The sequence below is a fragment of the Balearica regulorum genome, chromosome 2, assembly GCF_011004875.1.
Source record: "Balearica regulorum gibbericeps isolate bBalReg1 chromosome 2, bBalReg1.pri, whole genome shotgun sequence".
NCBI lineage: Eukaryota > Metazoa > Chordata > Aves > Gruiformes > Gruidae > Balearica > Balearica regulorum.
Window position 1 is genome coordinate 134,169,221 of NC_046185.1, and position 16,528 is coordinate 134,185,748.

At 40.2% G+C, this 16,528-nt stretch overlaps 1 protein-coding gene across 5 annotated transcripts in view; it reads right to left on the bottom strand.

Moving 5' to 3' along the window:
• ITGB8 (integrin subunit beta 8) overlaps window positions 1-16,528 on the bottom strand; it is a 66,972-nt gene that overhangs the window by 23,380 nt on the left and 27,064 nt on the right. For all 5 annotated transcript variants that reach the window (XM_075746046.1, XM_075746043.1, XM_075746047.1 and 2 more), the window contains 6 exons: window positions 11,622-11,717; window positions 11,438-11,527; window positions 8,436-8,570; window positions 5,063-5,468; window positions 2,590-2,815; window positions 871-974 (listed from right to left, as the gene is read on the bottom strand). In XM_075746046.1, coding sequence (XP_075602161.1) covers window positions 871-974; window positions 2,590-2,815; window positions 5,063-5,468; window positions 8,436-8,570; window positions 11,438-11,527; window positions 11,622-11,717 — 1,057 coding nt within the window. The remainder of the gene's footprint in view (window positions 1-870; window positions 975-2,589; window positions 2,816-5,062; window positions 5,469-8,435; window positions 8,571-11,437; window positions 11,528-11,621; window positions 11,718-16,528) is intronic.

Genomic DNA, 16,528 nt, shown 5'->3' on the forward strand with positions numbered 1-16,528 from the left:
TTTAATCTATAGAACTAAGACTCAGGCTTCATTGTGCAGGCCACTGTAAATTCTCTGTAAGCTGGTGAGTTTATAGCTGAAATACGATGAATAGTTAGAGATGTATGGGGCCAAGACAGTTTAATCTTCACAAGATTACAGTGCAGATCATTGGCAAAATATGAAAGAAAATGTGGTTTCTTGAATCTTTGTCCAGTGCCCTCCTCACTGGTAAACTTCTCTCACACAAAAAGCTTTCCTTTAATTAAGACTAAAGTTATGAGAAAAGTATTCACAGTTAGCATTCTCCTTTATGAACAACTGTAAAAAGACATACAAAAACATGAAGTGACAAAAGGTAACCATTTACCTGCATTTTAGTTGCAGCGTGGACTGATTAAGCTTTATGAGATTTTATTTTTAAAAAATGTTATTCTTCCACAGCCCTCAGAATTCTGTAGTTTTTTTATACTTGAAAGGAATATTTAAACATTACTGAATATGAGGTAAGCATTCTACGTCATTCTTCCTTGTTTCTGGTAATGTTAAATAACGTAAGCATATCCAAAGAAATAAAACATACAGATGCCATAACAGATTTTTATAAATATTTCTTTAAGCATTGCTCGGAGAGGATTCATTATTATTAGATGTGACTTCTCAAGGAGCTGGGAAATCTGATTTAGCAATGCTTGCCAATCACATTTCCTGTCATTATTTATCTTTTATTTTCCCTGAAGCTATGTGTAATTTTTCTCTTTTTCCTGCTTTCTTTCTTTGTTATTGTAATAATATGACACACTTTTGAAAGACATTGTAACAGTGGTGAATTCAATTATTAATCCAAACAGAGTTTCATCTCATTAAAATTACCTAAAAGACATCACATACCTGAAGTTTGGTCAATATAATGCAGCAGGTAAGCACATGAGGTTGTGCACCGGTCAAGTTTAGCTTGAGATGCATTGTTAGAATGATGGCACTGAACACAATTCCTGTAAAATAAAAATGTAATTAAAACCCTATGTCTTTCTCTGCACTCCCCTTAAAGAGATTGTATAAACAGGCTGACGTATCACTTGCACATAATGCTTTCCTGTTGTTAGTAAAAACATTGCGACATTAATTTACTTTTTTTCTGAAATGTGATGCCTCGCTCAGCATTCTATCCCTGTGATGCTTCTCAGAACCAACTAGTCAGAAGTCATAAAGGAAAACAGGTCTTTGGCTTCGAGCTTCCTTCATCCGGCCCCTGCTCTGCATTTTGTGATGTGTGCTTTTCGGGGGGGGTAGCTAAGGGTGCAGCACCCTTTCTTCAGCTGTCAGCCTCTGGACTAGCTGAAAGCCTAGTCTTTCTTATCTATCAGTCTCATTGCAATACACGCTGGGACTGAAGGGAGGAGATAGGGGTAGGAAATACAGCTTGGCTAATAATTTTTTGGATGCTCTGTTAAGACAAAGCCACGTAAGATCCCGCTGCTGGGCAGTTCAGAGGGTTAGCAGCACAGTGGGAGGCAGCGCTGTCAGTCTTGTCATCTCCACTTTACAGCCTTGCAGAAGACAGACATCATATCCTGAAAAAACTGACTGCATTTTTAATGAAGCTATGCCACCTTTTGAATTTATTAAAGGCAGACATTTCACAGTGACTTGGAACAAGTGTAAGCCAGCAAGGCTAACTGCATTTTATCTAGTGAAGCCTTAGCAGTCACCTTTTCAGACGTGGCTCAGCTTGTCTCTCCAGTACATTCACCAGATGAGCTGTAATTCAAATGAATACGAACAAACAACAACTCTGCTTTGATGACAACTCCCTTTCCAACTAAAGGCTGATCTCTCACCCTCCCAGCCACAGTTGGGTGTAGAAGATTACATGTGCTGACAGGAGGCCGTAGAAGAGCCGTGCCCAAAGACAGGGCTTCATTGACTCTAAGCCAGCACCAACCAGTGTGCCACTGACAGCTTGGTCAGGCTTCTCTCCTCCTCGGCCTGCTCAACCTACACACTGTCCCTTCCTTTCCCTGGGTAAGGAAAAATGGCATGCTTTAAAACTAGCACAGCACAGACTAAGTGGTTTAAAACTGAGTAACGGAGGATGTTGTTCTCTGGGTAAGACCAGCTCTGCTCTGCTGACTGATAGCAGTGATAATGCACAGGCACACTCTTGTTCCACATCTCCTTCCTTCAGCTGAGAAGCACAAGGAGTGTGCAAAAACAAATTTGGAGAATATTAGTGGACTTGGTGGCATCCAAACGTAGGATCTACTGTCCGTTTTTAAAACTCCAAATTTGTGGGATTTCCTACCCAGAAGATTTCATACAAAGAACCATCTTTTAATAAATATATGAAAAAAAAGATATTCATGCGACACACCTCCTTTGACTTCAGAAAGTTGGACACAGATTGGCGAACACCGATACAGACATGCAGTTCTCTGAATTGCCAGTGTGAACCCCTCAGTTACATAGAGCAAAATCTCAAGTATGAATTGTTTCAATTTCCTACAGTCATCTAAGAAATACAGCACACATCTAGCCAAGCGGAAATGTTTCTCCTTGTTTCAACAGAGTTGAAAAGTTAAAAAGTCAAGTCTAGCACAAGAAACGTACCAGTTTTCTTCACAGGCTTTGTTACAAGTAGGGCAATATTCACACAAACGGCCAAAGCTTCTTGGATCTGTGCACTCACACTTTCCACATACACATTTTCCTCTTCCACTGCAAATCTGGCCCTTTGAATTCAGGCAGTGCTTTGCTGATTGTAACGAGCACTGGCAATGGTCACCTTCCCAGCCAGCAAAGCATTTGCATTTACCAGCTTCACATTCACCATTACCTACAACATCAGATAGCCTTGAGTCATATGCTTTTATGAAAACACAGAAAGTCAATTTTTATATGCATACGTTTGCATTTCTGGTGCTTTACATTAAACACAGCTAATTTAGACCTTGGCTTGCTAATTAGTTTTTAAATTAACAATTTGGGTTGAAATTACCAGCGTGATACATGTTCATGGTTGCTGTTTGTTGTTGAGCAAAAGCTGCTACATTGATGTCATCTTAAAACATTTCCCTAGAATTTTCCCTGCTGCCTTGGATCAAAGGAGTGATTAAAAATTACACAACCACCAGGAAGAGAGTCTTCAGGCAAACTAGACAAACTTCTCTTTAGCAAGAAAGCATTCAATTCAAATAAACAGCAAGATTCAGTGGAGGGAGGAGTATCAAGTTCATGTGCACATGCCAGGTTGTGGTTTTTTTCTTTTCTTTTCAGAAGCACACATGATAGCACTGCTTTTCTGCCTTTCTAAAGGACGATGACTGAGCTGGACAGGTGGGTATGCTGTGCTTATGAACTGTAGCTTGTTTAATAAGAACTTAAAGCGCACAGTCTCAAGGATTCAAAGGCTATGAAGAACCTCTGGTGGCCTTTACAATTTTCCAGGCAAAGCAGTGGGAGCTTTAGGGCAAAATCCATATGTTTTCCATGTTGTAGCATATTCAGGCAGCTGTACAACTGACATGCTGATAATGTTTAGCCACATTTTTACAGCGTGGGAAAGCACCTTTAGGAAATGTAGAAAGAGTGCATAAAGCACAGGCAAATCTCACAACATCTCCTCAACTACGCCTCGGCAGTACCTAAGTTTCACACGAACTGCGATGGCCCTCGTGTGCTCCAGGGATCCACAGAGCAGCTGCAGGGAGACAGTCCCATCTAACAGACGGGATCCCCTAAATGGGAGTGAGGCCAAGGTACAGGCTGCACCTTTTTTTGCCTGGGCTGGGCAAAATGGAGGGGGGAAAGGGATCATAGGACATCTCAGCGCAAGGCTCTGCACTGGAAAATATCCCATGAAGAGGCACACCGCTCAGCCATGGCCCCAGGCGGCACGTTCCTTTTGTGGTACCCTAGGGCAGGACTCCATCACATGCGACAATATCCAACACCTCTTAGACTAAGATCTCCCTGTCTCCTCTTCCGACCAGGGCACTGCATCTCAGGCTTTAGGAGTTTACAAGTTTGAAAGGCCTGCTTAGGTTAAGAAATAGTAAATTTGCAAAGCTGTTTGGGGGGAGGGAAGAAGAGTGAGAAGATGAACTGTAATTCTTTGTGTTGGAATGAAGTATTTAAAGGAGTAGGTAACATTATTTCTCTTCATTTAACATAAAGTTCATGGTCACCAGCAGAGCAAAATCAAAATAACTTCACTAAAGTCCATAGTATGACTCTAAATTTATCCAAATCTGGTTGAAAAAACTGGTCCCTCAAATCACTTATTGGTTAGTGTGCAGTGAAATCAAAGGAGGCAGGACAGCAGTACAGATTTAAAAATATTTAATTACGTCTGAGGGGAAAAAAAATATTCTGGTAGAGATACAGTAATGATACTGATTTAATCCTATTTTTCCTTATTAACTTTAAAGTACGTTTCGTATTTTGTTCATATGCAATTTTCACTTGCATGCTTTCTTTAAAAAACATAAAGTAGGCCACAAAAAGAATCAGAATTTCTAACACCTCTCCCTGTTTATGTTTCACTTCCACTCTCCTTTTTGGAGCAGATGTTCTGAACAGTGTTAGCATATATATCAGTATTTGAAGTCAAGTGTCACTGTATCTCTGACAAGACCGGTTTAGGGTGTTAGAAAATTGGAACCTCAACTGGAAGTTATGATTCCTCCTGATCTCTTAGTATCTCATATTCCCATTAGACTGAAATATATCAATTTACTTTCTCGAGTAATGTTACTGTTTCATCCAAGATATCAGTATCATTTCCTCTGAAGAAATTTGAGATTTATATCTTAAAATAGCAGAACTTAGAAAACACTTGATAAATCCCCTACAAAGCAGTGCTGAAGTTTAGAAGACAGTGCATACCTCTGTGGTGAAGAAAGCCCAGGAGCATGAATTCCTACTAGGCTGTTCAGGATGTTTCACACACTAATTCTGCACACACAATTCTTAGACTTGACAGCCTTATATCATTATTTTCAGCTGCATCATGTATATAAGCTTCAGAAAACAAACCAAACCCAAACAAAAACAAAACACAGACATAAACTCTGCAGCTTACCAGAACATAAGTTTCCCTGGTGATACGGGCAGGAAAAATCATCCATTTCACAGTACTTGCCATACACCTTGCCTAGCTTGTTTTTGTAGCAGAAGCATTTTCCATCTATGCAATTCCCTTGACCACTGCAGATGGGCTGGTCCTGGTGTTGTCTGCACCTCTCAGAAGAAAGTGTATCTCTGTTAGAGCTACAATTATTGTCACTGCAATGGGACTGCTTGCCATCAGAAAAAGTTTCATCAGCCCATACTCTTTTGTGCCTTGCACTGTCTCCATACTGACAGGCACAGCTTTTCTGTACATTAACAATAGCGGTTTCATTGAAACCAATAGGCTTAAGTATTGCATATTTTCTTCCACCAGTTGTATCACATCCTTTCATTGTAACTGATACATTGAAAAGTACCTAGGAAGACATAAAGACAGATTTTACATCATTATTATTTCCTATAAAGTGCTTAAAATTTGTAACACATAAATAAAGCAGAACCTTACATTGTATATGAATGTGCACTAGCGAATAAGAACAAAATACACAGTGGCCATTTGTCAAATATGATATATTAGTAATGACAGGTATCACAAATACAGTTAAAATCGTAATAATAGAAGACTGACAACAGTCTACTTTTCATGTTAAGAAAGCATAGTTGCAGAAGACATATTTAATACAAGTTAAGTAGTAATACAATTAACATCATCATCCTCCTGTTACAATTTAATGTGTACATTCTGTTATATGATAGAAATACTCAGGTGAGAATTGAGATTAGATTGAGCAAGACACTACACAAACAGAAACAGAGATATTCTGAATAAAAAGAACCTATAATGAATGTTCTTGCTGCAGAAATGATCTGTGCAAATAGAAACCACACAGGTTTTTTGGATGGCCCTATCTACGCCTACTAAACCACAGAAGTGGCTCACACATTAGTATCAGCTTATTTTTCCCAATTCCTACCACGGGGATGGAGCAAAGGAGTCTTGCTGCTCTTGCTGTGGTCCTGGGCAGACCAAGCGCTGCTTCAGAGCGGACCCAGTGCCTAGCTCCTGGCCGTGCCACGGCCATCGCCACCACGCCCCAGGTCCTCACCCCAGTAGTGCCCGCTGCAGCAGCAGCCCCCGTGGCTTTCCAGAGTCCTGGCACAGGGCCCTGGATCATTTCGGTGATTAGGTGACTGCCACAGACTTTGCATCAATCACTACCAGGTCTGGTATCTGTGATACTTTCACTGGATAGCAATCTTGTATTTCACGATAGTTTTAGGGGTTTTTTTGACCGGTAGGCTCCTGACAGGGTATTCTCACTAAGGCTATGTAGCCCGCTGACAGAAAATAACTCTCATTCGCCTCCTGACAGAGAAAGTATAACCAAGAGGAAAAGGCAAGAAAAGGAGCCCAAGAGCAGCAAATACTTTTACTCTTTATCACCAAAGATTGCCAAATGAAAAAAAAAAGAGAAAAACGAAGAGGCTGATTACATACGAGGTTGAAACTCCCTGCAAAGACTAAGACTATTCATCTCTCATTGCTGTCTCTCCCTCCCACCGCGCCCCCACACGAGAACAGCCGAGCCCTTGGGGACAATGGTGGCTTTGTGGCAAGCGGGGCTGCGGCTGCCTACACGGACAACAGGAGAAGAATGCTGTGCAGAAGCATGTGCTTCTTAATGTCGTATTGAGTGGGCACACAGGCTTTGTCTCGCCCTTTGCTTTTCTTCTTCTCATTTCTTAAATGCGCCACTACACACATGACCCCTCAGTTGCCTACACTCTTGGTGCATAAGACTTATTCCCTTTGGTTATGGGGCAAAAGCGTGGCTAGGCAGTAATTAATTCATATGGCAGGTGCATATCACGTGGGGACGACAGGCTGGAGCTAGAAAATGCGCTTTTTATTCAACACAGAGCCCTGCTAGAAAACACCATCTTCATGTACAAGACACTACCGGAGGAATGGCAGAGAGACGGGAGGGAATCATGTCTTGTGTATGAGTCGTGAAATTTGATGGTTCTGAACACGGCAGCAGAAAGATTAAACATATTGCGACTAAATAATTACGACACCGTGAACACTGACACTTGTTAATAGCCAAAGTTAGTTTTGCACCCTGATGAGGCCGTAGGATTCTTCCAGAATGTAATACACTTTGTGTTTTGGTAAGAAAAGGAAGGAAGAAAGATTAGACAATGAAAGGTATGTGAGAATTAGGGAAAAGCATTTTGCCTGTAAACAAATACTGAAAGGAGGATTTACAGTTAAAATAAATTAATCTCTTGAGGATGGCTCATTTTCAACAGCACTAGAGGTTTAGGACCACATGCAATCTTTTACAATCAACTGGCTTGGCTTTTTATTAAAAAGAAACAGATATAAATATTTTTCTTTTCATTAAACAGAACAAATTCCAGCCCTATTTCTTATGACATGCACAGGGAACAACACTGGAGAAGACATGAGTTAAGAAGAAAAATGTAGCAAATCTCCCTTATACTGTAGAAGCTAATCAGCAGCAAGTCATGCAGACTAAAATCAAAAGAGCATAAAATACATCTAAATGAATGTATTTAAAATTTACACAGTTAATCTACTGATTTGTTTTGCTATTTCTACACACAGACACAAGTAAAATCGCATTATCTGAGATGTATGTACACATCAAGAGGGAAAGAACTCCTTGACCCTGCTCTCCAGAAACACAGACCTCTTCCTGGCAAGCTAAATGAATTACTTTACTAGTCCAAGCAATTAAATAAATACATCAAGGCACAGAGAAGTTGTTCTGGGAAGAAAACCATGTTCTTTATATTAGCCAGACATCTTCCCCTGACTATTCACGGTGCATGATGCTCCAGTTTTACAATCTGTTTCATTCAGTAGGTGGCCCCGATCCAAATGGGGATAAATAATTTTATTAATTTGATTTATAAAATAAACTAATTATCCACAACCCTGAGTGTGCATGAAGATTACTAGGGCAAGGAGAGGGAACGGTGGTGTCTCGTACAGACCCAAGGAACACAAACTCCAGTGATTCTTTTCCATCGGGTGATTTCCTTTCAACCTCTTTACGTACAGATTTCATCACAATGAACATGGCCATTGTGCCCAGTGGAGGACAAAGAAGGAGAGTTTTAATGGACGTTAGCTTTCAGGAAAAGCTTTGAGCCTTAGTTCCATGAGATTAGTGAGAATTAAAATAACATTCAGGAAAAATAAAACCAGAGAATAATAGAGAGTCTGTGATCATTAATCACATAAATCCATTTTCAGTTTAAGTAAATCCCTAGAAGATTTCACACCATTAAAACCCAACCAAACAGAAAAATAAGAATTCCAGTTCCTTGAAGAACAAGAACTATCAACATACTTCTTCATTGTATCCCACATTTTTACATCCTTCCATGCCAGTTTTTTTACTTCCATCAGGACAGATTGCAGTGATATTGAAATGAAGACCTTGGATCTGGTTATCCACTTGAATTTTCACTTCAGAGATTAGTTTCTGCAACCAGAAAACAAGTTTTACTTGCATTGCATCTCAATATCTAATGTGCATTAGTGACTAACACCAAGTACGGCTACTATGTCTGACTAAAAATGAAGAAGCTTGTCTGTGTGAATAAAAGAATGAATTAAAGCATTGTTTCCCATATAAAGACCCGATTACATTCCAAATATACACAACCAGTGAACTGGTAATGCTGATAAAGAGGATTACGTTTTCCAGATAAAAACGTTTTCAGCTTTTCTAAAATGGTTTTGAGACTGTATTTTTGGCAATCTGAAAATGTGTTCTAACAACTGTGTGCAACAAAACCTGCTTCTTGTTTGAGAGACTACGCTGCCTTTTAGACATGCATTTAAAATAAAACAGTAAACATACGTACAACTATTGTTATCCAGCAGAAAAGGTTCCTAATTGACTTGACACTTTATAAACTGATATTTTGCATCTGTTTTGGAACAGTTTTCTCTGAACAAACCTTAGGGTGATCTAAAGGCTATTGGGATTATTCTTACTGATTTATTTGGGTCAGCTAGGACTACAGAAGTCAACAACTGGTTGATTTCCATTAGGGCTTTTTACAATATAAAATAATGAAAAAGCCAGCTACTTTGTAACATGTATTTACTGAATGCTCTAAAATCCTACTTCCTTCCAAGAAGGAATATTGCTTCTTAACCTTTTAAAAATTTATTAAAGCTCTGTACAAACCTATGGGCTGAAAATTGCACAAAGAGATTATTAAAATTCCTGGCACATTAGTATTAAAAAAATAGTTTAGTGGGATACTTTTACTGCTACAAATGGAAATTTAATTACATGAATCTTAACACATGTTTATCTTAGTAACTTTTTGAAAATTAGTGACTCATCTTTGGCTTTTCAGCCAGGGATTTTCAGCCAGGGTTTTCCACAACTAAACCTAAGGTTTCCCTGCCTAGAACAAGAGTGCAAGAGGCCCACTGTCATCAAACATCAAGACTAAATTTATTTTCTTATCTAAGTACTTTTCCTTTCAAGAAAGCAAAACATTCAAGCCCTGTTCACTATGTGTTTGTATATTACAAGCCCCTAAAACTATGATAAAAATCTCAAAGTATCAAATCCAGCAAAGTTTAGGATGGGAAGGAAGAAGATACTGTCTAAAAAATGAAAATAAGGCAAGAGCAAACTGGGGGTGGCTGGAGCAGGAAAGTCCCACAGAATCTTCCATTTAACTAAATCATTATTTTGTAAATTTTCATTTCCTTTCCTTGGATGTTTGCCCTGCAGTGTGCTCTAAAAACTGGGATACAATTTCGGATGGACAGTGTAAAAGTGGCATACAAAAGGACTATGATCTTCAAATTTTTTTTTGCCAGCAATTTCTTGCAAACCTCCATATTCAAAATAAGATTTCTCGATTTTATAAGAGAAAGTACACTATCAGTGAGAACTTCTCTGTAATTTGATTACACCTAACCTCCTCTGCTTTTGAATGCCTTTGCTTTCTGCACAATGTTTCCAACATGACAGTGAGAAAAATGTGCACCAACCCACTAGGAACAGACATGGGACTTGGCTCTTCATTACAGCCAATCTACTGAAAGCAAATAGCCTGGTTGAGATGGTTAACCTACTACAATGGATAATTTCAGCCTCCCACGTCCAACCAATTAAAAATAATGTGATACTTTGCATAGAATCACAGAATCGTAGAATGGCCTGGATTAGAAGGGACCTGAAAGCCCATCTAGTTCCAACCCCCCTGCCATGGGCGGGGACACCCTCCACTAGACCAGGTTGCCCAAAGCCCCATCCAACCTGGCCTTGAACACTTCCAGGGAGGGGGCATCCACAGCTTCTCTGGGCAACCTGTCCCAGTGCCTCATCACCATCACAGGGAAGAATTTCTTCCTAATATCTAATCTAAATCTACCCTATAAAAGCATATAGCTTTGCAACTGATTTTTCAACTTTTGGAACTTGCATGTTTGTGTAACGTGCACACCTTCACAGCATGCAACCATCTAACCCATCATGCTCACTTTGATGCTGCTCTGTGGGCTCCCTGTACTCTAGTACATCAAATGTATACTACTTAGCTTCATTTTCAATGTTGTTTATGCCCCTTCTTACCCGGCTATTTTCATTCACTATCAAGATGCCAATTTCCACTTCCAAGCTGCTATTCCTTCTCCATAATTCATGGAAAATGACTTTATGTTCTTTCCCATACTATTACTTTCTCTTTCCCATACTATTACTTTCAGTCAAAAACTCCAGGCAAGAGTTCACAAAACAATTTCCATTGTTCTCTCCCAAAACCCCATCAAAACTCTTCTTCACTGCCATGCCTCAAAATCCCAAGTCATTGCACTGCTTTGTGCAGTGTAAATCCTGCTTTCCACAATATCCATTGTTGTCAAGCTACCTCCTTGTAAATTCCCACCTGTTGTTGATTTTCTAAGAATAATGCTGTGAACCCCTCTAGATACTGCACTATCTTTTTGCTCTGAATTTATATGGTGCCTAGACAGTGGGATCTGGTCTGTAGCTAAAGATCTGAGATGTCAAAATTCAAGTAAGTCAGACATTTCTTTTCAAGTTACATGGAAACAGGTGCAGAGAATCAAACAGCATATTTAGAAGCATCCTTAGAAAGGAAAAGCTGCTAGCTCTTGGCTTTAAGACCCCAACAGCCTGGGAATTTGAAAGCTATCATGGGACAGCGTCCCACCCACTAACCTCGACATTCAGCAAAGTTATCCTTATTCTTGTGGACTTCAGATAGAAGCCAAGATCCTGGAAATTCCAACTTTAGCTATGAAAAGTGGAAAATCCCTGTACAAATACAGCATACAACATTGTCACTCTCATCATACCTGGTAGGCTTCTACCACCAAATCATTGAGATTTGCTGCTTGTGATTCTATCTGTCTTGCAACAGTACCAGGCAACAGAGGTAACAGATCCTATGAAAAATACAATCATTTATGCACAGTTTTAATTATTAATATAAATATTGTGCTTTCAAAATTGGAAAAAGAAATCAGGTTTCTAACCTACTTTATACCAATGGAACTGGCTTCCTTGAACTGCAAAAATAACATTGATGTTATTGTCAATCAATTTTTCAGAGAGCTGCCCAAGAGATGGATGCTCCTGCAAAATACAACAGAAAAGAGACTACAGATTAGTAGGGAAAACCCTTATATTTCACATATGACATAATACAGGATTCCAAAACCACTCCAATCCTTATTTCTGAGCGTATAGAGAAACACTAGGCCTACATCCAAAAGAAGGTGGGACCAATCAAATGAACAGTTCATGACAGAAAGAAAAATCATCAGGGCATCAGCCAGACTGTGACAGGCTTATCTGTTGCCAACTATGCAGGGGTGCTGCACAGTGGGAGGACTAAGTCATACAGCACTATTTTGTTGGTTTGAGTCTGATGCTTAAGAAATATGGATATGATGTTGTCCATGGCCCATCTAGAAGAACAACAAGATTCCTCAGAATGGTAGGTAGGTGCTTGTGCAAAAGTCAGGGAGAAAGTACAACATGAGGGCACTGAGATGTACTTTTGGGAACAGCAAGGTGAGTAATTAAAAGTTGGTTTCTCAGAAATATATTTTGGCAACAGGGATCAGACACATCAGCTAAATGCAGTTACAGCTGACAGCTTTCTCCTTCTCTGTATGTCCAAAACTTGCCTTAGGAGTGATGTCTCCAGTCCCCGCTGTGACAACGTGCTACATTTTCTTAACCACACTTGTGTTTGAGAAGGTAGCATGAGTTTCACATCTCTCCCCAGTAATGACATTGCTCTATTTGGTGAAGTACTATGATGGCATGTTCTGTGCCAGTGACCTGCCCTTTTACACTTCTCATTGAGAGATCTGACATGGATGGTGCGTTGCTATCCCTTCATCCAAGATCTGGGGAAGCACAAATGTGGTCCCAGTGGCCTTTGTACACCTGGGCTACGTGAGATCCCTCCATCTTCAGTACTCTAAAACAAACTGTATCTGAAAATCACCGCTTCTTTATCATACATCTGTGAAGACTTCTCAAGAAGTAAATTCAATACTTAAATTTCATGACTAAACATAGAGAAGTGACTGGGGCCTTGACCTGTGTTTCCCCTTACAGAGATTTCATCTGGACAACTCCACTTACGTCAGGTCCTTCAACTTCTTTCCCCCATATACTTCTGCTGTCTTTCTCTTCCTGATATTTTTCACCATCTGCCCCATATCGTGTCTCTCTTGCACAAACACACTCCGTTTCCCTGCACACTTCATTTCTCCTCAGAGTGCCACTTGTTACTCAAGGCACCCTGCAAGTACACTGCTCTCCTAACAGTAATCTGAATGCCAAGACAGCTGAGAAAAAGTTATGCAAGGGAGCAAAATCCATTTTCCATCATATTGCACCATTATAAAGAGACTTGTATAGAAAGCAAAAAGGCGTTTCTTGCTGCAGTTTGATCTTAGCCAGAGTCCATGCCTCTCTCAACTTTTCTACCCTTTGGTAAGAGATTATATTCCGTAAGATAAGCGATGACAGGTAGCAATAAATGGGCCTTCTTACAGCTGCAGCTGGGGAGCGTGCCATGCCGAGGTTGCGTTGAGCATGCGCTCCCACCGCACAGCAGTTGTGGGTGAACTGCAGCAGCAGTGGCTCTGTTGCCGTTCTCAATAGCCTGCAACACGGTACTACAGCCTCCTGCCTTCTCCATGACCACAGACCACAGTGGTGGGGCCTCCATGGTGCTGCATAACCCTAAGGCCACATGTAGCTGTCTGGCAGATCACAGACACACCAAGTGGTCCCAGGACACGGGAGAGTGAAGCCTGACATTCTGCAAATAGCTCCTGTACTATATATGTGTGAAACACAGGGGCAGTGTTGAGGGATGATGAGATGATGGTCAAATGTCAGTCTTACTGCTTAACACATGACACTAAACGTCTGAATTCCAGCAAAGTGGCCCTTCAGTGTCTCTGCAACTAATGGCAAAGCTCTGGGATCAGTGGTATTGGAAATGGGTTTCCAAGCCCTCATGAAACAAAAACTTTATTCAGGTGGGGCTTACTGAAGTCAAGAGATGACAAGCATAGACATGCAAGGGTTACAGGGACTAGATCCCCAAACTACTTAGTCTGCTTACAAGTATATCCGTCAGATCTAACTCACTAGAGCGTCCAGCTTTGTTAGTGGTACACTGAAGTCTAACTTCAGATTAGAAAAAAAATAAATTCTTTTTATTCGAAGAGACATTAAAAAGAAAAAAATCAACAGACCCACACTATCTTTTCCATTTTAAGAATGCCGAGACGACAAAAAAAACTGCTGGTCACTCATGGAGCCTCATTTTGCTTGGTGTAAAAACCTTGCTGTACTTTATGTATTTTTATCTTATCTCTTCCCACTACTGCTCAGGTGAATGTACTTTCCTTTTAGATCGTCTTTCTTGTTCCAATTATATCATTCATTTTATTATTTTAACCTACTGTGTTAAGCTGAGAAGATAAATAATACAGATATTAAGTATTTCTGAAAGGGAGTTAAACAAGCACAGATCTAATTAAAGTGGACTAGATTTCTTTCCTGTCTTATGCTTTTTTGCTGACCTCTGTGTGAGTGCTTAGCAAATGTTAGAAAGAACAGGCAGAAAAGTGACTAACTGGAACCACGTCTGATGTAAAGGTTAAGCTTATGCAAATAAATAAAGCAAAGTCCTCTTAACTGGCACAAGGAAGAAATAAAAATATGCCAAAATGCAATCTTCGCAAGACTACCAGAAGCTAAGAATCAAAGTAGGAAAACAATGTGATTACAGATGGCTCTTTAATTTAGCATAGTAGGCCAAAATTGCATTGCATTGCATTGACAAGGAAAAGAAAGCAAAAATGTTTCAATATGATGTATTTTTTAAAAAGCTGACAGACTTTCATAACATTTCATTTAAACATCAAATAGTCTTTTCTCTCTCCCCGCTCCCCGCCCCCCCCGATTTTACTTGTTCATTCGCAGGTTCTTTATGTTCTTTATGGACCAGTCTTTTCTCTCTCTCTCTCTCCCCGCTCCCCCCCCCCCCGATTTTACTTGTTCATTCGCAGGTTCTTTATGTTCTTTATGGACCTCTATGACTAAAATAATCACAGGCTATATACCACTCAGAAGAAAAAAAAAGCATGAAAACAGTACATCTACCCTTACAGACACTACTGTGTTACCATGTCAAATCTACTCCAGAAAATATCTAATACTGAGAAAGATTTTCATTCTACTCCTTTTCTAGTACTATGTGCATGCCCACTATTACATACTGGCATGCAAGATTTAGCCTGTGGTTGAAAAAGATATGGGCAAGCAGCCAGAAGCACATGGGCCAAAACGTGCCATCACAGATCTAAGCATTTTTCAAAGTCATTTTATTTGCATAGCTAAAAAGACTACCTCATTTCACAAAAGACATCAATAGCAATAATCATGGAGATTTCTTATTCTATATGGGACAGTAAAATCATGATCTTTCAGCCCAGAATCCAGAAAACACTTTCTTCAGTCAGCCATCAATCTGTCATAGTTCCTTAGAAAGACATTAATTAATTTTGTCTGTATTTTATATTGATGAGGTTTTCTAGCTGAAACAGAAGTGAATTTCTCAAATTTAACAGAAAATAAATATAGGTTAATTTTGCTTTTTTTCTGAAACAGAGAATATCTTCATTACCAAGGGAATCCTGAACACCAGAATAAGATTCGTACCTTCAGCAATTGTTAATAAGCAGAACAAAATTCTTCTCATTTATAGCACTGAAATTAGGAAAAAGAAAAAAAAAAGAAAGAAAAATAGAGATAGGGACACTATAACCTGTTAGTACACTCTGCTTTGGGAAAGGAAAGTTTTGGGATTATTTGCTTTAAGTAGAATAAAGGAAGGGGTTGTTTTTATCCCAGGAACACTGTACTGAAACTGAACAGACTGGCTAGAGGGAAATAAATAATCCTGACATCTGTGAGGGAATATCCAAGAGGTGACACAGGGAATATATAAATGCAAGAACATCAGATAATCAGAATCCAAACAACGTTCCTGTCAGCACACGCTCAGCTCCCTCCTCCACTCGGCAAGGTCCCGAACACCCACTGATTCCCAGAAACCTCCTGTATTTCATGATCACACACCATACGGCGGCTGCTTCCTGCTGCCCCATCATCCTCGTAAACACCAGTTGCTGGAATTAAATTCAGGTCTAGCCCAACTTATGCACAGCCCTCACTGACTTTACTAGCACATTGCTGGCTTGGGCTGAACACAGGCTATATACGTTAACTAAGTGCAGCTAGCACTGAGAATAAAACTGTAATATGCTCTAATTTATTCTCTTTTTTTTTTCTTTTTTTTTCTCTTTTTTTCTTTTTTTCATAGAATAGTAGGGGTTGGAAGGGACCTCTGGAGACTGAAAGGGATGTCTGGAGATCATCTAGTCCAACCCCCCTGCTAGAGCAGGATCACCTCGAGCAGGTTGCACAGGGTGGCGTCCAGGCGAGTTTTGAATATCTCCAGAGAAGGAGACTCCACAACCTCTCTGGGCAGCCCGTCCCAGTGCTCAGTCACCCTCAGAGTGAAGACGTTTTTCCTCATGTTCAGATGGAACTTCCTGTGTTCCAGTTTGTGCCCATTGCCCCTTGTCCTGTCACTGGGCACCACAGAGAAGAGTCTGGCCCCTTCCTCTAGACATCCACCCTTTAGATATTTATAAGCATTAATGAGATCCCCTCTCAGTCTTCTCTTCTCCAGGCTAAACAGCCCCAGCTCTCTCAGCCTTTCCTCATACGAGAGATGCTTCAGTCCCCTCATCATCCTTGCAGCCCTCCGCTGGACTCTCTCCAGTAGTTCCCTGTCTGTCTTGAACTGGGGAGCCCAGAACGGGACACAATATTCCAGATGTGGC